This window comes from Monodon monoceros, unplaced genomic scaffold (genome assembly GCF_005190385.1).
Source record: "Monodon monoceros isolate NGI ecotype Baffin Bay Population unplaced genomic scaffold, NGI_Narwhal_1 Super_Scaffold_11, whole genome shotgun sequence".
Lineage (NCBI taxonomy): Eukaryota > Metazoa > Chordata > Mammalia > Artiodactyla > Monodontidae > Monodon > Monodon monoceros.
In genome coordinates, this window is record NW_021703767.1 from 95001304 (window position 1) to 95026178 (window position 24875).

At 41.6% G+C, this 24875-nt stretch overlaps 1 protein-coding gene across 3 annotated transcripts in view; it reads left to right on the forward strand.

Annotated features, from left to right (window-relative positions):
• TNIK (TRAF2 and NCK interacting kinase) overlaps positions 1 to 21516 on the forward strand; it is a 412061-nt gene extending 390545 nt beyond the window's left edge. For all 3 annotated transcript variants that reach the window (XM_029213869.1, XM_029213867.1, XM_029213868.1), the window contains 10 exons: positions 370 to 534; positions 2638 to 2749; positions 3546 to 3716; positions 5507 to 5650; positions 8245 to 8379; positions 11751 to 11851; positions 14337 to 14486; positions 16767 to 16926; positions 17167 to 17306; positions 19723 to 21516. In XM_029213869.1, the coding sequence (XP_029069702.1) occupies positions 370 to 534; positions 2638 to 2749; positions 3546 to 3716; positions 5507 to 5650; positions 8245 to 8379; positions 11751 to 11851; positions 14337 to 14486; positions 16767 to 16926; positions 17167 to 17306; positions 19723 to 19806 (1362 nt within the window). In that variant the 3' untranslated portion in view covers positions 19807 to 21516. The remainder of the gene's footprint in view (positions 1 to 369; positions 535 to 2637; positions 2750 to 3545; positions 3717 to 5506; positions 5651 to 8244; positions 8380 to 11750; positions 11852 to 14336; positions 14487 to 16766; positions 16927 to 17166; positions 17307 to 19722) is intronic.
• Positions 21517 to 24875: the final 3359 nt, after the last annotated feature.

Here is a 24875-nt window from a genome sequence, read left to right on the forward strand (position 1 = left end):
TTTGTGTCTTTGTAACCTGGTGATGTGACCTGGTGTGTGTGCACAGCACACACGCACACAATGCACAGCCCCCGTAGTGCCCCTCCACCCGCGGCATTCCTGTCTTCCCACGGGGCACCTCTTCATCGTATGCGACCCCTGACTGCCCTTCATGCAGGAGCATAAGGCCCCAGCGTCAATCCATGTACTAAATATTAGCAAAGCTTAACTTTTTTCTTATTTTCTTAGATAAAATAGAAATCTGAATATCTTCCCACTCCCCAGTGGGACGGTTTGCAGGCCACCGCAGCTGTGCTGTGTGAGGGGTGACATCGCTCTGTGGCCTTTGCCTTCCCTCTCTAACGGCCGCCATATGTTGTGCCCCCTCAGACGTCTGGAGAGAAGAAGCGATCTGGCCATAGTGACAGCAATGGCTTCGCCGGCCACATCAACCTCCCGGACCTGGTGCAGCAGAGCCATTCCCCTGCGGGGACCCCCACTGAGGGCCTGGGGCGCGTCTCCACCCACCCCCAGGAGATGGACTCTGGGACTGAAGTAGGTGCTGGGCAATAGCCACAACAGCTCTGTCCTCCGGCAGGGGGTTCTGAGACCGCGGGCCCCTCAAGAAGGAGGCCTTGCCAAGCTCCCAGAAGCGTGTTTGGTTGGGTTTTATTTTACTATGTCACTACTTATGCATATGATCAAATGGACCAAATCCTAAAAGCAGAGCAGTGAAAAGTTCTCAGGTAGCATCTGGACCAAAGCCTGTTTTTACAGAAGCAAATAGTGAGGCTCAGAGAGGTTAAGTGCCTTGCCTAAAGGCACACAGCTGTTTTGTGACAGAGCTGGGACCAGAACTGGGACCTCCTATCTCCCAGACCAGGAAAGGAAACTTCAACCTATAGTGATTCCAAGGCCAATAGTTGAGGTTCATAGTTACATTAATTTAGTCAAACTAAGTTTGACTTAGGTGAAATAAGGTTGAAATGATTTGTTTATGAAAAATAAAAATAGATACGTTCTCAAAGTGTTCATCGTCCTAAACTCCAAATCGCACAAGAAAGGGAGAAGTGGGATATTATCTTTCCTACACAGAAAAGAGTCTGGGGGGAAAAAGCCAGAATAAACAATCTGCCGGGAAGTGCTTGTAGACGTCGTTGACCGAGCTTGACCATTCGGATGAGATCACAGTGCTTGGTCATGTTTCATAAATAGTCCTTTGAATCACACATAGGCCCTACATGTGTTTATAATGCATACAGTTTATAACGCTGTGTTTGAGGTTGTCCATGCACTGAGTTTTTATGATGCACCATTTGGATTCTAAAGCTATAGAGCAGGTGAACTTTGCCGCAAGGAAAAGAACGTAGAGCACTGTTATAGCTTCATGCACTGTGGACAGTTGTTTTCTGCCTGACTTTGGGTACCAAGGAGGACTCCGTGCGGTCAGACCCTACTCTACATTCTGCTGCTTCCCCAGCTCTAAGTGGGAATGTCAATACTTGCACACCTCCTTCATAGACTTCTAAAGATCAAAGGAGAGAATGTCTGTGAAAGTGCTCTGTTTGGGAGGGGTAGTCCTACCTTATGGAGGATGAAATGGTTTTGATTTCATAACATGAAGGGGAAATCTTGCATTAAAGTCAGATTGGGCCTTTGTGGTTTTCTCCTTATGTGTTTAGGGGTCTTGGGATACTGGTTTTATTTTTAAATAAAAACCTGAAAAAAAAACTAAAAAAATTAAAACTTAAAGACATTTATCCCCAAAAAGATGCTTCTTACACTGAGTGCAGATCCGTTTATAATATTAAAAGGACTTGAGTGTAAGTAGGAGTGGAGATGACAGACAAAATTGGGAGATGGTTATTGAAGCTCCTTTGACAAAACTCAAAAATGGAATATTGGGACATGAAGCCTTGATAGTTTACTGTTCCCTAGTTTAGTTCTGAATTCATATCTTAATTGTGCTCTCTAAGCCCTTGAGATTATTTTTTAAGTAAGCCCTTAAGGTGTATTGCCTGCAAACCTAGTATCTTCATGAAGTTCCCACATAGGGCATATAAGTGTCCTTTTAAGGAAACTATCATGGAAAGGAAAAATCTTCATTCCCTGGATGAAATTGTCCCTGAATTGCAGATTTTAAGGCTTCTTGAGCCAACACCAATCCACCTGCATCACCAGGCCAGCATGGAAGGCCCCAAAGGCCCCAAGAGGGAGTCTTTGGTTGATCATGTGTTCAGGATGAAGGATGCTGTGTAGCTATGCTTAGTTTACTGCCAATTTGTGTCAGCTTTTCTTGAAGCCATTTGGTCAGTAGGAGATTGCTTTTACTTCAAGGGAGAAATAGGCTCTGTCACTACAGCCATCTTATCAGATATGAAGGTGCTACCTATGGTCCATAATATAATTTGCTCACTACAGTTCTTGCAGCCTGATGATTAATGAAACCCTGCGAAGACATAATGGTTAGTGAGGGACCAGTATCAGTAGAAGCTGGAGAGAGAAGCACACACTTTGACTTGGGGGTCAGAGTGTGAACAGGTGGATGGTTTGAAGAGTCTCTAATAATTTTAAAGCCCAAGTAAAGTATTATTAGCGTCGTTTGTTGCTACAGTATTTATCTATCTGCTCTTCTGAATCTTCTTGCTTATTGATTAGTATGGCATGGGAAGCAGCACCAAAGCCTCCTTCACCCCCTTTGTGGACCCCAGAGTGTACCAGACGTCTCCCACTGATGCAGACGAAGAGGATGAGGAAACGTCAGCTGCCGGTAAGCTAGAAGGCCCCGATGTTTTAGAAACAGCTTGGTTTTCCTTTCTGATATGACCTGATAAAAAATGAATTATGAGTTCAATAGTTAAGCCATTAACTGCTTAGGCCCTGTCTTCAAGGGAAGACTTTTTATTACTTTTTTTTTTAATAGGATTCCTCAAAGTTCTTTCTATTTTTTTTCATCTCTTCTATTTTGATTCTGGTAGGAACCCAGAGGTATCCAGGGGCCCTAGGAAAAGCTGTTCCTCAGAGATCTCCAAACTCACCACACATTTCTCAGAAGCAATTTCTGGGTACAGTGCTGTGCACGCAGTAGACAAGATAAATGCGTGTTGAGTTGTGTTGAGTTCTAGGTGTGTGCTTCCCACTTCAAAAGTCTGGCTGATTGAGAGGACAGTCTTGCTTTGTAGAATTCTGCAACTCGCTAACCATCAGAGTCAACTTAGGCCAGTGTGTCAGTTGATAATGTGGAATTTCAAGAAGTGAATCTGTCCTGCATGTATTACAGGAGATGAGGATGGTGTGTTTAATTTTATGAGATGAATATTAATTCCCTAAACTACTCAAGCAGTGTCTATAAGCCTGTTTTACTAACGGATAAAACACTGCTTTTATGAATGACATACTTTATTCTACTAAAAAAGTGTAAAATATTTATAGTTTCGGTGTTTCTTTGCCTTTATCATAATGCACACTAAACAAGGAGAAATCATAGTTATTCGAAGCCCCTTTTCCATATCTCCATTGGTTATATTTTAAGATGCCACTGACTTCTCTGATTCTTTTTCTCAAAGCTCTGTTTACTAGCGAACTTCTTAGGCAAGAACAGGCCAAACTAAATGAAGCAAGAAAGATTTCAGTGGTAAACGTAAACCCAACCAACATTCGGCCTCATAGCGACACACCAGAAATCAGAAAATACAAGAAGCGATTCAACTCAGAAATACTTTGTGCAGCTCTGTGGGGTAAGTTGGTGCTTTTTTTACCATTCATGAATGAATTGACCCTCAAACAGGAATCTTACTATCAGAAGAGTGCTGATTGAATCATGGGTGTTAGAGACCCGATTTGGGACTGTCTCGGCCTCAAGAGAGACCAAGAGCAATTTTATATTTAGAAAGCACTGATACCCTAACTGATACAATTTTATATTTAGAAAGAACTGATACCCAGGATAGCAATGAGATTCAGAGTGACCTTGTCACATAACAGTGATGGGCTAAAGCCAACAACAGAACTACCTACCACTTAATGTATGCCCACTCTGTGCCCAGCACTGTGCGATGTGCCCCACGTCCTGTCTCTGTGATCCGTACAACATTCTGCAAGGGCAATAATGGCGTGACCTTCATGTGACAGTTGAAAAAGCAGCACAGAATATTTTAGTGAATTGCCAAAGGCCATACCAGTAGTAGTAGCAAGATAAAACTTGAAAAGGACAACAAATGAAGAGCCTCCCCTTTTAGTTCAAAACATCAACCTGCAGTTCTTGTGAAAAAGATTTTAGCTGACCTCAGACTCAGTATAGGTGTGATGAGATTCTGTCAAAATCCTGGTCTGTGTTACCATAAACATGACATACAGATCAAGTAAGGACATGGCTCATTTGCACCCATCTAAAATACTACACCTAGTTTGAAGCACCACAATTTTATAAGGGCAAAAGCATTTGAGTTGTTAGCGGGGATGAGCACAGAGCCTGGAAACCATTTCAGGGGAGTAAGGCTCTGTCCTCTGGAGAAGAGACTATTAGAAGACAACAAGATAACCCTGTTTCATATTGACTAACATGTGGTTGAAAGAGCAGACATTCACGTTACTTAGAAGACAGATGTGCAGTAAGCAAAAGAGGTGGAAAAGTTACCCGTTCCTAAATATAGGCCATTGCACGGCTGAACTCACAATGTGTGCACGTGTCTGTGTGTATGTTGGGAGTCAGGGGTGTTTATTTGCCTAGAGATGAATTTTCAAGATTGTAGCCATCCAGACAAGACCACTTACCTACCAGAGTTTTTGTAATAGGAATTACTGCATGGGAGGTGGGCTGGACTAGAGTTAGATGCCTGAGAAGTCCCTTACAGCAGCGATCCACAACCTTTTTGGCACCAGGGACCGGTTTCGTGGAAGACAGTTTTTCCGCGGGGGGCGGGGAATTGGGGACCCCTGCCTTACAGTCAATATTTCTGTGACTCTTGGGCTATTAATACCTGCACTTGAATTGGCTTATCATTTCCCTAACAAAGAGCAGAACCTTAAGGTATGGGATGTAAATTAAGCTCTGGTGTGAGAAGGAAGAAGGGCTTTTCTTCCAAGAGTATGGGAATGGGGCACTCTATTATATGTAGAAGGTGGGTAGGCTAGAAATCACTGCATGAATAGGAGTGGGGTGAACCTTGGGGAAGTCTCGAGGTGTGATTTATAGAGAGAGCCAAGAAAAGGGTGGGTGTTACAGGAAAGGAACTAGCGTCACATCTGTGCCTCAGGCTCCTCTTGAGAAGAACTCTATTTTAGGTAGTAAAGGGCTACATGTAATGATTGCTGCTACTACTTTATAAAAAAAAACTAATTTCATTACCAGAGGGACAGTGATTTAATTACTGTCTCAGAGCTACTACTTCTACACTCCCTACTGTAGTACCTGCTTGCCCATTAGTTTATATTTACAAGTCACAGTTTCTTAGGTTTTAAAGGGACCCTGGATGCGGAAGAGTAAAGTCCATAAGAGTCAGTCTTGGGATGCTTCTTAAATTTGCAGGTGTAAACCTCCTGGTGGGAACTGAAAATGGCCTGATGCTTTTGGACCGAAGCGGGCAAGGCAAAGTTTATAATCTGATCAACCGGAGGCGATTTCAGCAGATGGATGTGCTAGAGGGACTGAATGTCCTCGTGACGATATCAGGTATGTTGCTGGGATGACCAAGTCCTCCAGGTCTGCACAGGTGGGAAAGGTGATCACCTCACTTCTGAAGGAATAGTAAGCTCTGCCCTTCCCAGCCGACGAGCAGCACGATAAATTATGGCAGTAGGACCAGAATGACATCACCCATGTTTTGTAACTCCAGAGATTCTGACCTTCAAAGGGAAGTCTCTCACCTCTGCCTGAAATCTGAATCAGACAGAGACATACCACCACGGCTGTGTACATATGGGCCTTCACCCTCTGCTGGGACTCAGCAAGGATCCTTTTAAGGTGTCTGTACTCCAGTCATTGCCATCTACTCTCAGATGGAGAATATAAAAATGTAGACTTCTGGATGAATTGGGAGATTGGGATTGACATATATACGCTAATATGTATAAAATAGATAACTAATAAGAACCTGCTGTATAAAAATTAAAATTAAATTAAAATTAAAAATAAATGTAAGCTTCTGGGAGTGAGAAATTTTGTAAGCAGAAATTTCTCTGGTCTCTTTTCTTATAAGAACTGCTTTAGTTCATAGTTCACTGACATTTTAGCAAGTGCAGCTGGCCCATTGGGTGATTGAGTCTGCAAGGAGATTGGAAGGTAGGAATCATTGCCACCCTCTGCAGCTTTCCACTTCTCAAAAAGAGCTTAAAAAAAAAAGAGACAAAAGTGAAGACCTTACTACTGACAAGTTAAAAATGTAACCTGAAGGAGTCTACGTTCTTGAAAGTTTTTTCTTTCGGACGGTGTTTGAAGGAGTTTAATAAATAATACCCCTCTTTTCCCCTCCTATCCCATCCAGTATGAAACCGAGAGTACCCCTGCACATTAGAACCACCTGAGGAGATGTGAAAACTCCAGGATGCACCCCAGACTAACGGGTCAGAATCTGGGAGTGTGGCCCAGGTCTCAGAAGCTTTCATGGCTCCTGAGGTGTCTCCACTGTGTAGCCAAGTTTGAGAACCAGCCATTGTTTTGCAAAGAGAAACATAGGGCTCCTCTTGGGTTGAACCTTGAATAAAGTTTAACTCTTCAGCTGTACTTCTGTTTTGAGAAAAGGCCCTCATGTGATGCTACAATTTCCTCTTTTGCCTGTCCATTGAATGCTCAGTTTCATCTCTTTTTATTCTCCCCAAATAAGGGTTCGCCAAGTAAATTCTTCTTGTATTATCATTTGAGTTTAATTCAGTGTACTCCTTTATTCTGGGTAATGCGTTCTTGATTGCAACACCCCCAAGTCAAATTTAAAACCGTACATCTGCCAGTCACCTACCAAAAGTGGAAATGATATCAGAAAATCCACGTTCAGACTTCATTATGTTGTTAGTGACACATCCCATTTTTAAAAGTGTAACCATTTCCTATTATCATGAGGTGCATAGGTAGGGAAAGAAGAAAATGAAAACAGAAGCCAAATTTTATTGAACTGCCCTCGGATCTGTGTTGGCACAGAGAGGAGAAAGCACCAGCCCTCCTGCCCATCCTAGCTATAGAAATCAATGCATATTCAAGGCTTCTGGTTATAAAAAGGAATAGTAACTGCACGTGGTTCCCTTAATTTAGGTTATAAATGTACTCTCCTGTCAAATCCAGTGTGCAATGCTTTAATGAATTCTTTTCTTCTGGTATATATCACAGCTGCAAAATATGGAACATTTTTTGACACCTAAGAGAAGTGAAAGGAAAATAAGTACCCAAGAAGTATAACCCACAGGCTTAAATTACTGATCACTTAGGAAAAGCCACCCCAAGGGACATCTTCTTATCTGGTACTCAGATAATCTCAATATATTAAATTTTGCTCCTCAATTTAAAACTCCTCAATGTTTTTAAGATGTTTCCTTATCATACTAAGAATTCTTTAGTCCATGATCTCTTTCCCATCATTTACCAAAGGGAACTTTTGTGTTTTTTTTCCAAGTATACATCTTTTTCTTCATTCTTCTTTTTGTTTGACACTGCTTTCAGGGATCTCAGCACTGTAAACATGTCCAAGGGTTATTTTCTGAGCCCTGATTGCCATCATTGAACTTGTTTCTCATATCTCCTTAAGAAATTCCTTTTTCTGTTTGGTAAAATGAAACTACTACCAGCTGTCATCTTTAAAGTAATAGAGGAGGCGAGTAAGGGGGGCTCTGCATTAACATATGCTGTTGGGTAGAAGGTAGTCACACATGAGTATGCTAAAATGTCCAGTTGTCAGAACTCCTTCATGTAATTAGATCTGGAATGTTTTGGAACACTGATCAACCATTCCGTTACAGAATTAGGTCTTACTGAGCAGACACTGCCCTTTGCACTGGGAGGAGAGAATAAGAGCACCTTGCTCAAATAGAAAGCACCAGAAGGTAAAGACAAATTATGCAATGGTTATTTGCCCAAAACACTTGGACCTGTTTTGATCGTAAGTTCTGGCAGAGACAATACTTTGATGATGCTGGAGACACTGGTTACTGTGCCTTCACACATACACAGACACACACACAAGTGTAAATAAAAATAAATAAAATAAAATGGAGATGGAGAAGGATTGAGAGAAAAAGCTGTCTCAGGGCCTTGAAATTAAAGTTCTATTACTTCAACAGGAAAGAAGAATAAGCTACGAGTTTACTATCTTTCATGGTTAAGAAACAGAATATTACACAATGACCCAGAAGTAGAAAAGAAACAAGGCTGGATCACTGTTGGGGACTTGGAAGGCTGTATACATTACAAAGTTGGTAAGTCTCAAGACATGGAATTGTTTGGTCAATCCAAATTATTCAGTTAAGTTTCATTTAGTTTTTTTCCATCAGATATTGATGATGCATTTGTGACCAGTTTAAGACACTGCTGGAACCTTAAATATACTTGCATTATTTCCCCAAAAAGTTAGATTGATGAAGTTCAAAGAATGCATTCAGAATAAAGTCTTAGGCTCCAGTTTGAACTCGCTCCCAAAGACCCATTAAAATAACCGTGAAGAAATAAAAGTGCTGTAAACCTACAAGGACAAAGGGACCAGGAGAAGAGAAAACAGATAAGAGATGTCAACAAAATTGAACAAGAATTGTTAGATGACTAGGAACAGAACTAGCTGACCAGGAAATGCTGAATTCTAAGTCTGCTGTGAGGAAAGTCATCAAAATCAATCCAGTCACTCAACAGAACTCAAAAAGGGCCAGGACCTGAGGTCCCAGGTGTATCTGAGGTGGAGGTGGAGGGTGGGATTGAAAATGGGAGGACTGTTGGAAAGTTGATGAACAGCAAATCCTCCAGAACCCAGTCAGGCAGCCACCCTCCTTGACAGCAGCAGAAGATGAAAGGTGGGCACAGCCAATCTGTTGATGGGGAATATTGAATTATAAGGACACATTGATACACACACAGACACCTCCTTCCCCTGTTTGGCACCCCAAATGTTGCCCGCCATGCTTATACTCCCAAGCAAGAGATTGAAAGATGGTCTTTGGAGAAACTAAATGGCCAGCAAGAAAAGATGTTGAGGTACTAATATTTGAAATGCCGTGAAAAGAGCATGCTATCTAACCACCTTAAAAGCGAAACCCATCAGTCGATAAGCCCACTAGAGCAGACAGTGGGAAAATCCACTAATGGGAAGGAAACTTAAACAGAAAGAAGGGACTTTAGAGGAAACAAGGATAATGAGGAGTGGAACAAAAAATTTTTAAAAGAAACTATCAATATAATAACTTCAGAGAGATTAGAAATACTGTTTCCATAAAAGAAGAATAGGTGTTATTTTTTTAAAAAAGATGGAACAGGGTTGGAGAATGTCATTCAGAGACCAAGAAAAAAAATCTTGGAAATTAAAATATAGTGGCAGGAATAAAAAATGCAGTAGAAGGGTCGAAAGACAAACATGAGAAATGTCCTAGAAAGAAGAATGAAAAGAAAAGAAAAAAGAGAGAATAGGTAAGAAAATAAAAGTTTCAGTCCAAGTGGTTCAAAACATAAGTTACGTGAGTTTTAGGAAAAAGATTAAGAAGTGGAAGGGGAAGAAAGCATCAAAGAAAGAATACAAGAAAAGTTTCTAGAATTAAGACCTCAAAATCTCAAATTAAAAATATTCACTGAGTACCTAGTATAGTGAATGAAAAACGAGTCACAAGAGGACATAGCAACATGATATTTCAGTACCCAGGAAATGAGAAGGCTCTTAAAGCTTTCAAATTATAAGTAAATAAATAAACAGTTTACATGTAATAGACACAGAATTAGGTGGCCTGGGACTTACAGCAGTACTAGAAGGTTAGAAGACAATGGAGGGGACTTCCCTGGCAGTCCAGTGGTTAAAACTCCACACTCCCACTGCAGGTGGCGAGGGTTTGATCCCTGGTCAGGGAACTAAAATCCCACATGCCGTGCAGCGCAGCCAAGAGAAGAGAAAAAAGACAATGGAGCAAGGCTTTCAAAGTTCTAACAGAAAAATTTTTTTCACTTAGTATTTTATAACCCATCTGTATTAGCCAGGGCTCTCCAGAGAAACAGAACAAGCAGGATGTGTATATATATAGAGAGAGAGACAGAGAAGGAGAAGGAAGAGGTACCTACAAGAAAAATAAAATGTTACTAATAGATTACCTGCCATATTTGACTGTACTGACAGCACTAACAAAGTTTCCATGTGCTTAGAGATAGATACATAGAAAATAAGGAAGTGAAAAAAATTTGAAAGCAAGAAAGGAATTATAATAAAGGTATACTACATGCCTCATCTATGAACAATAATGATTTAAACACAGGATATTGACTTAACCAAAACTTGTAAATATAACTATATTGGAGGTGTGGGGAGGAAGAGATGTGTACGTTTGAAAGAGAGATCTAGAGAGAGGAGATTGCTATAAGAGACTAGACCCTTCCATTCTCCAGAGTCAGTAGGTAATATCTACAGCTGAAAAAAGTTATAAATAACATTATCAGCACGTCATTTAGAAATATGGAGGGCTTCCCTGGTGGCTCAGTGGTTGAGAGTCCGCCAGCCGATGCAGGGGACACGGGTTCGTGCCCCAGTGCGGGAAGATCCCACATGCCGCGGAGTGGCTGGGCCTGTGAGCCATGGCCGCTGAGCCTGCGCGTCCGGAGCCTGTGCTCTGCAACGGGAGAGGCCACAACAGTGAGAGGCCCATATACCGCAAAAAATAAATAAATAAATATGGAAATAAATCGCTGAAAAAGTATTTGAAAGTATATTAAAGATAGAATAGTAAACAGGAGAGGCATGCTACAGAAAAAGAGCTCAGAGAACAAGAATTTGGTCAGTTATCTTGGGCTAAATTCTTTAGGACACAGAATATTCTGTTTGTTCAAACATTTTATAAAGAAAAAGACTGCCGTGTGTACTGTCTTAGTCTGTTCAAGCTGCTATAACAGAATACCACAGACTGGGTGGCTTATAAACAACATGAGTTTATTTCTCACAGCTCTAGAGGCTGAGAAGAGCCAAGATCAAGTTGGTGGCGGATTCAGTATCTGGTGAGGGCCTGCTTCCTGGGTCATAGACAGTGGTCTTTTTCCTATAACCTCACATAGCAGGAAGGGAGAGGGATCTCTCTGGGGTCTCATGTTAAGGGCACTGGTCCTTTTTGAATTCCTAATAACTGGAATCCAAATTTGAATAATAAGCGAACAGCAGCCATTATGTCTCTACCCATTTGTTGATTTTTCTACCATCTTGCCATACCGGCTCTCAGCTGCTTATATGTGGGTGAACATAAAAGCCAGGCAAGGAAACATGAAGGATTTTTATACAGGTTCTTCTTACAATAAGTAATTCACATCTAGACCTAGTGCTTAGAGGCAGTCCTAAGCCAGTTACATCTTTAGATGAAGAAAAGAGCCTTCAGTATGAAGCAAAAGGCCCCAGGTATCCTGCAAACCAAGTACATTAAAGGAAGTTAAATCTGTATCTATGAGAACATCCCACACCAGAGCATTACCCTCAATCAGGATGATATATATGTGTGTATGTGTGTATATATATATATATATATATATATATATATATATATAGTGGTTTACACGTTCTTTAATACAAAAACTTGAATGAATTAATGAACTATTTTAATTCATAATTTTTCTATTACAGTCAAATATGAAAGGATCAAATTCTTGGTGATTGCCTTAAAGAATGCTGTGGAGATATATGCTTGGGCTCCTAAACCATATCATAAGTTCATGGCATTTAAGGTAAGTAGGCATGTGATTACCTAACAAGGGCTTGTTTTTTTATATAGTTTAGGTTCCCATCAGTTAACAGTGGTTAACTTACACATACACTAGTACCAACTTTTCTGTATATAATAAACCTCTTTTAAAAGTGTAGGAGCTCTTGTTATTCTAAAAGTAAAGACTAGGTATTAGTAAATACTGTTAATTAGTCAAATTAAAATTTGGGTACACCCTCCTCCATTTCAGGTCTATGCACCATCATCTCTAAGTGGCATTTAGCATGGAATGGTGACCAGGCAAAGCATTCATTATGATATTAGGCAATGAGATTTATTATACACCCACCTAACTAGGGCACTCTCTTGATATTTCGTCTGAAAAAGGCAGACCGACAGCAAACAGCACTGAATCTCAAGGCTGAACTGAGTCTCTAAATCTTGTAATCCTTGTAAGCCTTTTGGGGAAAAGTCGCTAAAACTGACTTGATGCTCATATATCCCCATTGCTGTTGGACTTCTCTGAAATGAATACTGAATGTAGTCACATATGGAAATGGCCTAGTTTCTCTGCATCCTTCAATTTTCATTGCTGTTTCATTTTTTATCTTGTCTAAGTCTGTACCCACTGTGGTTGGCTTGATAACTCATGAGCTTCAACAGAAGTAGGATGGGGAAATGCTGGTCCCGTTGACTCCAGATCATGAAAGCTGACCCCCAAATGCCAGAAGGACCAGTACTTACAGGCACTCTGATGTTTTCAGAGCTGCACAGTCTACCCATAGCCAGTGTGAATTTACCTTCTGTTCATTCTTACTCTCTGCCTACATCTCTCTCTTTCTTTATATCTCCTTGGCCCTCACTTTTTCTCCCCACCTTTATGACTATTATCTTTCTTTGACCCTTTATGTATTTTCTGTTGCCACATATGCCCCGTGAGGGCAGAAGCTGCCTTGGGAACATTACAAAGCCCTCTTCAGGGCTGAATCACCCCCACTTCTATCTTGTTCCTTTAGCAGGGCAAGGACTTCATTTGTGATGTGCTCAGGAAGATGCGAAATGGGCCGCACTCGTTAACCCCGCTTTTATGGAGAGAAATGTTTGGAATGCATTGGGTTAGTAATAACACTTCAGGGATGACTCCTGACAGCTACAGCTGTGCTGCTGTCCCGCCAAAATCTCTCTTCACAAAAGCTTTTCAGTCAAGATCCTGTTCCTGTTCCGGTTCTGAAGTTACTGTCATCAGTGTACTAGCCAAAGTGCAGGATTGACTGCAAAATGCTTTGTTGAGCAAACCATGGCCAACCTAGAAAGAGGGAAGAGCAAAGGCAAGGACTCGAAGAGGAAAGACTGGAGCCGGCAGGGGATCGAGCCCTCCCGTGGGACAAGGAGATGAGGCTCGAACCTCCCATATATGAGAATGATGTTAGCAAAAGAGAAGGAGGGAGGGGTCTCTTAGGTGACAGTGACGTGATAGCCGAGGCACTTGTGGTTTCACAGATTCTCGCCCAGACTTCAAGGCCAATACAGGTGGAGTGTGGATTAAATAATGGCAGCGGAAAACAGAGGAACACTTGACAGTTAGTTGGGGCTTAGGCTCTGGAGTCTCACACACAGAACTTTGATAAACGTGGCTGGAGCTCTTTTTTTCTTTTCCTTTTAAACCCAGCTAGCCAACGTAAGCCGTGAGTCTTGAGATGAATCATCCCCACCGTCCTCTATCGCCCAAACCCAAGTCTCAGATCTCAACGTTAAGTTTAGAGAAAGCGCCAGCCTGATGTGTACTCACTTACCCAGGAGAGTCAGAACCAGAGCATGCCTGTTAACCCTGAACAGGCTGAGCACAGGGCTGGCCCACCTGCCCACCCAGTCTGTCTCTGAAAAGGTAGTAGCCATGCCTGGGCCTGGCTGTCCCTTGGGAAGGAGAGGGGCCAGAGAGGTGACTGGACCTTCTTCTTGGGGAAAAGGCCAGAAATAAACAGGGAAGAACAGCAGCACCCAGACACCAATTTTTATTTATTTATTTATTTATTTATTTTGCGTTACGCGGGCCTCTCACTGTCATGGCCCCTCCCATCGCGGAGCACAGGCTCCGGACGCGCAGGCTCAGCGGCCATGGCTCACGGGCCCAGCCGCTCCGCGGCATGTGGGATCCCCCCGGACCGGGGCACGAACCCGCATCCCCTGCATCGGCAGGCGGACCCTCAACGACTGCACCACCAGGGAAGCCCACCAAATTTTTAATATATGATGACACTATAAAAACAGACAACTGTCAACCAGCTTCGCTGCCCTGGAGCACAAGGGGTAGAAAAAGGGGAACAAATGGATGCTAGACTCTTCCTCCCAGAGTCAGAATATGAATAGCCCTAAAATTGAAAGAAAGATTTCCTAGCTTTTCAATTTAAGAAAGTCAGACATTAACTTCCACAGGAAATGGCTAAAGGAAAAATTTATTAAGGTAACGTCTTTGAATGATGTGGGTACTCATGGGGTGATTTTTAAAGTCTTTTGCAGATCTCCAGCACAAGCCACTGCTTGTTGATCTCACAGTAGAAGAAGGTCAAAGATTAAAGGTTATTTTTGGTTCACACACTGGTTTCCATGTAATTGATGTTGATTCAGGAAACTCTTATGATATCTACATACCATCTCATGTAAGTTCCTGGAAGCAGACTGTCAAGACTCTGTTCCACAACCTGTGTGTATAGATTTGTTTTTGTGCATTTTTAGTGGAGGTCATGCTAACTTTTACTAATCAATAAAGCAGATGGACTTATGGTCTTCACTAAATAGATGAGGCTTTTAAGTCATAAAACATGTAGCTTTAACTGATTTTTATGGCTGCTTAAAATTGAGTAACACGTAATAGCAATTATTTGCCATTTACTGGACATGTTGTCTCATTGGATTTTACATTAAAATACATACAGTGGTTTTTGTTCAAGGGCATAGATTCTGTATTTTAAGCAAGACTATAGTAGATGAGCTTCTATCTTTAGTTTTTGAAGGAGATTTGTTCATTTTATGTGGGAGAAGTCCAGTGATCCTTTTTCTGCTATCGTTCCTCTCTTCAAGTGGAGGGCATTGTCACGTGGCGGAATCAGACACCCTGGAGCACCTGCTCTGGCTCTTGCATGTATTCCCTTTACAATAGTGGACACATTAGGCAGCCTGTCCAACCCTCAGCTTTCACATCTGTAAAATGGGGCTAAGAGGGCCTATCACATAGGGTTATCGTCAGCATTAAGTGAGGTCATACATCTAAAGTAGTTGGCACAGGGCCCTGCAAATTGTACTATTAATATTACTATACTGACACATTGCCTAAAATACGACTTTTAAGGGACGTGCCGCCCGTGGTTTCATGTAGTAGGATGAGTGCAGTGTAAATTTTGTTTCCTCTAACGTTCCCAAGGCTAACATACAGTAGAAATTATTCGCCAACAAAGTCTGAGACCTAATCTGTTACTGTTTGGTATTTTGAGACTTTAAAGACTTTACTCCAAAGGAGCACAACAATTGAAAAACGTTGATTTGGGGCACGGCACACATACGTCATTGGTTGTTACATTACAGCTTTTCTCGTGTGTGTATGTGCGCACAGGACTCACAGCCTGTGCTCTTGGTGAGGGGACTGGGCTGTCCCCATCATCATCCTGCATCCCCTCATTCCTGTCCACCATGTACCTACTGGACGGCCATGACATTCTCGACCAGGGGATCGCAGCAACACCACGTCTCTTTTCCCAGAACAAGTCAATCTACACTTAGCTGAATAGTATGATTTTTTTTTTAGTGAACGGTAATTTTAAAATTTTTTCTCAACGAGCCATTAATTTGGACTACAGTAAGTCCCCTACATAAGAACGAGTTCCGTTCCGAGAGCAAGTTCGTAAGTTTAGTTCGTTCGTAAGTCCAACGAAGTTAGCCTAGGTACCCAACTGACACAATCGGCTATGTAGTACTGTACTGTAATAAGTTTATGATACTTTTCACACAAATAATACATAAAAAACAAACACAAAAAATAAAGAAAACATTTTTAATCTTACAGTACAGTGCCTTGAGAGGTACAGTAGTATAGTACAACAGCTGGCGCTCCTTAGCAGTACCAGCTACATCACTGCTGCTTTTACTCTTGCTTCCGGACATCCTGGGCTTGAAATAATGATACTGTACTAGTGTACTCTCTACAGTACTGTAAAAGTAAAGTACACAAAAGCACAACCACTTGTAGAGGATGCATGCACGTCACAATGTACACCAGGCACGTGAATGCTGGACATGCGAACACACGTTCGCACCTTGGAAAGTTCACACCTTGAAGGTTCGTATGTAGGGGACTTATTTAGGCACCCAGATAAACTATCTGTATTGACTGTTCATAGCCTGTTTTGGTCCCACCTTTTGGCCCCACTTGGGCTGTTTCCATCAGATCCAACTGGATTGCATTCTCCTCATCTTTTTTGGAAGTAGATAGAAAACACGAGATTTTCAATGTCCACGGGAATGTGCTCAAATCCCAATTCTACCACCATATCCTAGTGCAGCTTTGGTCAAATTACATAACCCCTCTGAGATGCAGTTGCTTCATCTGTAGACAGAAATATCTAGCATGGGGAGCTGTTTTAAAGGCCAGAAGTTATACATGGAAAGGGCCCACACTTGGCACAGGGCAGGTGCTCCATAGCTGTAGTTGTTGCTTTTAGAACAGGTAAATTGCATTCTCAACCTAGTGCCTAAGTTTGTATTTACCAGGGTATTTGACAGGTCGGTGGTTAAATTAAGCAAAACAAAACGTCAGTCTCTAGAATGTAAATGGAAAAGGGAAAAGAAAAAACTCTTTTTTTTTCTTTGCAATTCTTAGAGATTAATAGCTAAGATACTGTCTTATTTTTTAAAAGAATAATGCCTGGCCTTTCTTTGTCTTCTAGATTCAGGGCAATATTACTCCTCATGCCATTGTCATCTTGCCTAAAACAGATGGAATGGAAATGCTTGTTTGCTATGAGGATGAGGGGGTGTATGTAAACACCTACGGCCGGATAACTAAGGATGTGGTGCTCCAATGGGGAGAAATGCCCACGTCTGTGGGTAGGTTAACCATTCCTTATCTCCTTCAGCAGTTACACCCCCCAAATGAAACGAAAGTCAAGAAATGTGAAACAACCATTTGATTCCACAAAAAAAAAGTCTGTGAATAACACTTGTAAGACTTGCTTTGTCTGTTTATCTCAAGTCGTTTGTCATTTTTGTGGTTAAGATGTGAACAGATGCTGTGAGTTATTGCCCATCTAATGTTTTTAATGCAGTTTTGGAAATTCCTTTTGACAGCCTACATTCATTCCAATCAGATAATGGGCTGGGGCGAGAAAGCTATTGAGATCCGGTCAGTGGAAACAGGACATTTGGATGGAGTATTTATGCATAAGCGAGCTCAAAGGTTAAAGTTTCTATGTGAAAGAAATGATAAGGTAAATCCGTTTCAACATTTGCATTAGTGTTTGCATTTTAAGAGACCACCAGGTACCTGTGAAACCTTCATTTTCCTTTATACTGATTTGAATCACATCTGTGTTAAACAATCAATATTATCTTGAAATGGCATTATTTGGTTTGATTCATGTGAACCCTCAAAATATATTATTCACGCATCAAAAAAGACATAAGGGCTTCCCTGGTGGCGCAGTGGTTGAGAGTCCGCCTGCCGAGGCAGGGGACGCGGGTTCGTGCCCTGGTCCGGGAAGATCCCACATGCCGCGGAGCGGCTGGGCCCGTGAGCCATGGCCGCTGAGCCTGCGCGTCCGGAGCCTGTGCTCCGCAACGGGAGAGGCCACGACAGTGAGAGGCCCGCGTACCGCAAAAAAAAAAAAAAAAGACATAAAAACATCTAAAAAATTTCTTGTAAACTCTTTGTAACTTGTGTGGCTTGCAGGCCTTAAGATGACTCAGCAAATAACCCAAATTCTCCTAAGCGCTTAGAAGAGCCGGCCTCTCATTAGACATCTCACAGTGGGTCAACTCTATACCCCACTTTTAGACGTTTCACAAAATCACTATTGGGACGTAACCCATCACATTATATTCGATTTTAAATGTAAAACATTTGACATGTAGAAATATAAACTTTTTAAAAGTGTCACCCATACCTTAAGGAATGCACAATCGCAAACTCAACTAGTGCCATGTCTTGTGTCATTCCAGCCATGTTTCTTCTGAAGTGTCATAGGGGGACTGTTTTCCAGTGAAATCGGCGGTGTTCGTCTGGCATGATCAGTCGCCCAGAAGGCGTGTTCTGCAGCAGTGCTGCTTCTGCCTTGCCCTCCCTGTAGACTATCCCAGAGTTTTTAGTAGCTAAGCTCTTCTGTATTTGTGAATTCATCCTTTGGGACTATGGCCAAGTTAGAAATGCTGTCCCCAAAACAGCAGACATAAACATCTATAGAAAAGAACGTGACAGGTTGAACAGACCTGCATCTCTTGGTTCACTCCCGTTCCCCAGAAGCCAGGCTGGTCTTAGTCTGGCCCTGGAGTAGCCAACTATTCTGACGTGGTATGGTCTGGTGTGGTCTGGGTGGACAACAGCTGGGGATGGCAAGGATGGTCCCAGGCCCTTATCAGAATACACCAGAAAACAGACCTGACCCCTAGTAAAATTCCAGCCCCCGCCTAGTCTCTGGGAATCATAAGACTAGGAGCGATCTGGGCACGGACACCCACGCTCCAGTTCATTGAAGTCCCACCCCAGAAAGCCAATTTCAAGTCACGACCACACCCTCAGCAGCAGGCTGGGACCACACCAGCATCTGGAGCCTGAGGTTTAGAGCCAGGGCTCACAGAACCTGGAGAGAACAGCAGCCCTTTCTTTCCCTCATTGTGTTCCCATGGGTCCTCTGTGCTTCCCCGTTTTGATTCACTGACCCTAACAGTAGCTTTACTTACGTATGTAGCATTAGCTGAAAGATGAGCATTTCCACAGAACTTCCGAAGAAGTTGTTGGGAGAGACAGCATTCTTCTGAAGAAACTGGGAATGAAGTAGCAGAGACTTTATACTAATGACAAAAGTAAATGCCTTGGACCAGAGTTTGGTGTCGGCTGACTGAAGGACTGGGCCACAGCCCAGAATATTATTTTGCTGGGCAGTGGTTCACTGATGTTCAGCTCAAGCAAGCAGTACCCCAAATTTTGCTCGCTTCTCTCAGTCATTTGATAAGATGATTCAGCAGACCCAGACCGAATGGACTGTGGTTCTCCTTACTAATGCCACGATCTCCTTTGGCCTAGGATATGCATTCATCAGCAGAGGAACCAAGCATTAACTCTTGGAATGCCAACGTGAACAGGCATTAAACACCTTGCCCTCTCTGACCAGAACCACTTATTTTTTTTTCTTAATTGAGAAATGAAGTTGTATAGTAGCCAGTAAGCCCCAAATCCCCCCTTGACTTTGGAAATGTGAGAGGATTCTCTTCATTCCCAAAGTCAGCCCTCTTGTTATTAGGGGAGAGAAAAGGGGAGCCCCTGAGGCTTTCCAGAAATTAACAAAGGACGTGTTGTGTCCTAGACCAGAAATCCAGCGTATTATCCTAGCCCGAAACTCCCTTGTAAAAAGTGAGCGCCCAAAGGGTTGTTACAAGTCAAGATATAGCCCCTTCTGGGTCCCTGAAGGCCAATGCCACAGTCAGTCATAGTAACCTTCATAGGAATAAAGGCAGGAATGTTTACAGAGGATGCACTGAATTAAAAGGCACTTTATAAACACCAGCCATTAAGTCTTAAGAGCTGACACATGGCAAGGATAGGACATGTGAGAGAAAATGGATGGACGGTTGAAGAAAAGAGGGAAAGAAACCATGCAGTTGAACTAACTTCTTTTTAATTTCAAACAGGTATTTTTTGCATCCGTGCGATCTGGAGGAAGTAGCCAAGTGTTTTTCATGACCCTCAACAGAAATTCCATGATGAACTGGTAACAGAAGAGCACTTGGCACTTATCTTCATGGCGTTATTTCTAATTTAAAAGAACATAACTCATGTGGACTTATGCCAGTCTAGAGGCAGAATCAGAAGGCTTGGTTGACCATACCACTTTACCCTTTTCCTCTCCCTCCACCCGTCCCAGTACAGTCCATCTTTCAGTGTTGCAGCCTGGTTGAGAAGGAGAGAAAAAGGTGGCAGGAATTTCCAGGAGATCCCCAAGAATGCTGCGTTGTCTGTGGACAAAGGTGGACCATGTGCTCTTCGGAGTTAGGGATAGAAACAAATATTGTGTGCTCTTATGATTAAGCTGTGTTCTGGTGGGTTTTTGAGTTTTATTTTGTTTCGTTTTTTTACCTTTTTTCTTTACCCCTTTACTTTGTAAGAATGGGGAAAGAATGCATACTGAGAAAATGTCTGTTTTTAATTCTGTCTGCCTGCTAGCTTTAAGTATACAATGTGTTGTAAAATTTCCAATTTCGAATGGTGAGAGACAGCACAATAAATGTACCTTATCTCTTTACACTGAAGGCCATAACTACATAGTGGGGTAATTGTAGAACTCTTTTGCCTTCACGAACCCAAAAGGTTGCTTTTTGATAGCAACTGCTAATGGATTTTTAAAAGAGAAGAAAAATACTAGTTTTCCCCACTTTCGGGAAATAGATTTTAAATGGCTAAACTACTAGCCTTAGACTAATAAAATCAAATACCATTTCTGTGAGCCTGGCAGGCCCTATTTTATATGGCCCTGTACAGAACAGAGTGTGTTGAATGGGATAGCGGTGCCATTGAGTTGAGTTGGCTCTAGTGAATGAGGGACTCTATAATACAACATTGCCTCAGCGATTATGCAACAGATCAGGGCAAAAGATGGGATGACAGAGGGGGTCAGACAGAAAGAGCTTCTGGAAACAAGCTAAAAATGTATATACACACACACACTTTTTTTTTTTTTCCAAATGCACAAAACTTCCCAGCTAAGAGGTCACTCTGTTCGGGCTTCGTTAGGAGTTAAGACTTTGTTCTTTCTGGGAATTGGAGAATAAATAAGATCCAGGCTCTGGTCGTTCCCAGCGTTCTCCTGAGGGTGCCACTTTCCCAAGATGAAAACTGTGACTGAAAAACTAATAATAATAAATGTTTCTGAGCTGCCTGTGTTCTCTCTGGGTTGGTGAGAGAAGGGGCTAGACTAGTAAGCCTGCCTGAGACCCAGCGGGCATCGTTGCTTCAGATGTTATAGAACTAGAAAGCAAGGCTTTGGCCAAAATTCTGAGACCCTAAATCATTTTACCTTCCTCCAAATTACCCAACATACGGTAAACAACATTTGTGCAGAATTTGTATGTATTTCGTTCAGGTTGACTCGTGTCCTTATAGACTCTTACGCGGATGATTCGAACTTGTACGTGACTGTCTGGGATTTTTTTTTTCCAAAGCTACCAGCATGGCCGCCTGTGGTATCAAGGTGTTGCAAAACGATATCTGTGTCGCGCTTCCTGTTTTAACCTACCTCGTTTCGTTTGTTTTGTTTCACTGTTCATCACAGCAGGGTTATCTCCAGGAGACATATAGAGAGCTCAACTGGCAATCTCAGGTGCACTTAATATTTTAAAATAAAACAGTAGTTGACCAAATTGTTCCTCTTGAAAAATTGAAAAAAAAAAAAAAAAATCCAACAACGACAAAACTGGTGTGGCTTGTTTCTGGAGAAAACAATTACTCTAAAGAGATCAAAAAAAAAAATCTGTGATCCACAGATTTTGCCTAAATACGTGAGCAGCTGATGTACTATTAATGAGAACGAAATACACGTTAGGAAAATGGCGCCATTTCAACTGGTGGCTTGGGCAAGGGGGGAAACAGGGAAGGGGAAATATTCTAGTTCTGTTATAGATGATTCTGCCCCTCCTGTAAAGGTGGTTGTCATTTGCATTTATTTTAAGCAGGTAACACAGGAATGGAATTGAGGATTATCTTCAGGCAGTCACCAAGATGTCCTCATCGTGGTCCCTTTAGTGCTCAAAAGCAATGATATCCTCCCGTTCTCATTTTTACTGCTAAGGTTCTGCTGCTGAACAGTATTATCCTCACAAATTCCGTGCAACAAATTCAGCAATAACGTTTTGGATTGAATTTAGCAACTACTGTAATTGGATGCTGACGTGGACAAGATATATTGATTTGGGTCTCATCCCCGCGTGTGATTGCCACCAGCTCTTTATATTGCTGCTGTGGTATTTTAAACCAGAAGCTTCTTTAAATTATGTTGCAAACTGATCTTTGTTTTTATGTTTTGTTTTGTTTTGATTTCTAAGTGGTAAGTTCGAAACACACAGCTTTAAATGATTTTTTTATTGTGGGATTTGGGTACAGTTAAGAAATAAAAGGGAATCATTGTGTTTAAACATAAGGTAGTTTGTGAATGTATTTTTTAAAGCCTAGATTCATTGAAACAAAAAATCATGAGAGAACAATATTAATGCAGTCTTGTTTACAGTATGTACAGTGACATAACATAGAACATGAGCTTTTCTGGTGCCAACAACAATAAAACACAGACGTTAAACATCAAGCCATGCCTTTTATATTTTTGTACAAAATATCTTACACAGAGTACAAGGCAAAACCAAATTTAACAAGGGCCCCCCACAAAGCTGTGCTCCTTAAAAGATTTCTAAAGAATTCTTTGAAGCTTTTATCTCCAAAAATACATTTTCCTCCATCAGGACTGGCCCTAGCCCTGAAATACTGAGGCCTAGGTCATGCAGAATATTTCAGAATAACTATTCTTGGGCCCGTAACAATTCCCAACTTTTTGGTTTGCTTTAATTCTTTATTCTTTTTTTTGGGGGGGGGGGCAGGGGTGAGGGGGTGGTTGTGCTTTTCATCCCCCTTAATATCATCTTAAAAATAAAATGAGCCAGTTCTAGAGATAAAACCCCCAGCAGGAAAAAATAAAACTAAAAACTGAAACTAGTTTCAAGACCAAAGAAATTTTTATTAAGATTTCTATACAGAGAGAAACTGAGCCCTCTCTCCCTCAAAGTTAAGTTTCTCTAGATCTCTTCTGTCCTTGCTACTCTCAATTGATAATCATGCGGTAAAATCCACTGCAGCTGCTCACACCATCGTCGTGGGCCGGGGTCTGTCAGGTGACTATCATTGCTGAGTGCTAGTCGGGGACGCTAGAGAAGATTCCTCACTGCAGTGGGTAGTGGGAACAGTGGACCTGTAAGATCCCTTCAGATGGGGAGAGTACTCTCTCTCCATGCCAATTACATTCAGACCGTTGTCCTTGCACACAATATAAGTGAAGACAGCTTGCACCAAGTGCCACATAAAATCTAATGACTCTATTTAGATATCATTTTTCTTGAAGACTTTCGAACAGTGCTTCAAGAAGGCTTAGAGCTACTGCAACGGTATAGGTTAAGGCACAGATGACATCCCACAAGGCCACTCAAACAGGGACTCCATTTTTCTAACACTTTGACACAGCTTTCCAAGACACGCTTCTTACATACGTTGCATCAAGTACACATTTTTTAAAAGCATCTTAATTCCTGGTTGTCAAGACCTCCTAACAGTTTTCTGTCTGCTCTTGTGACTTATTGATAATTGGTGTCTCTGGTCCCTCCTGTGCAGTAGATTAGAAAGAGATGTGAAATTCAGGCCGGAGCCATTTTGGTTTTGTCCATTGCCAGACAAGAAGCGGCTGAAGTCTGACCTCACATTCCATGAAGTTTAAAAAAAAAAAAAAAAAAAAAAAATGTTTTCCCTACTAGTATGTGTCCCACTTCCTGTCACTGTATTCTTGAAGTGTTGAAGAGCTATTTGTGTTAATAGTGTGTGCTGTCTTTGAAAGTCTGCTTGAATAGGCATCACTTGCATTTGTGCTGACTGCTTTCAGGTATAAGATGTGCTACATTATTTTTAAGAAAGAAGATGCAGTTACTGGTCAAACTTTTTTTAACCTTCCGGAGGAAAATAGGAGAATATCCATATGCCAACATGCTGATGGCAATTCTGAATGACCCTGCCATGCTTCCGATGTTCCCAAGTCTCCTGATTCTATGTTCTGACCATCTCAACAGTTTCTGTGAATTATGAGTTACCTTTTAGTTCCTCCCGCAAAATTTTAAATCTAACTGTATCAAAGGGTAACAAACACATCCAAAGCTGGCTTCCCTGAGACTCTACAGTTACAAAATAAAATCCAAAAATCTGAATTTGATTTCATTTACCTGCCAGCGTTTCTCATAAATACCATTACATTTTGGCCTTGATCAGGACTGCAATATTGAGAACCTTAAAATGTGCTGCTCTCCTTTTATGGGTCCCAAAATGGGTATAAACTGATCTTCTTTCAGAAGCTCCAGCAAAAAAGAAAACCTCCTGAGAATTTGCAAGTTCATAACCGACCATTTGTACATGTCTACCAAATATTTTCTGGTGTTGTTTGATTTGCATACTGTATCATTGTTCTGGGACTTTTTCCATAGACAATTAGAATATTCAAAAATTTGCATAGCATCAAACAGTATGAGACCATAACTCTCTGCTTTGAACTTCATTCTTCTAGGGCTGTCATTCCAGAAAATGCCAGAATGCACCAAAATAAAACTCATAAAAGCATTTTAAAAGCAAAAATCCCTGGATAAGTTTCGAGATATTCTAAATTCAGACCAAAATCTTTGACTCTGTCCATGATGCCAAACATTTGGATGAAGACTAGAAAATACAGTTTAAAATAGAAATGCTCTAAAGTTTCCAGATTTTTGCTTTGTGTAGATATCTTCAAACTAACTCAACTCCTTGCATGATAGGGTTTGGTTTTGATGGTTGGTTTTTATCACACTAAATTGCATTGCACAGTTGAGGCTGGGCAAATACTGGAGGAAAGGTGAGTTTTCATTTCCAGCAATGGATCATTGTTTGTCCATAGCAAATATCCATGCCCCAGCTGCCTCTTCCTCCTATCTCTTCCCCTGGGGTTAGTATTAAGGAATAGTAATTCTGTATTATGGTTTATTTAAAAACCTCAGACATCACCCTGAATCAG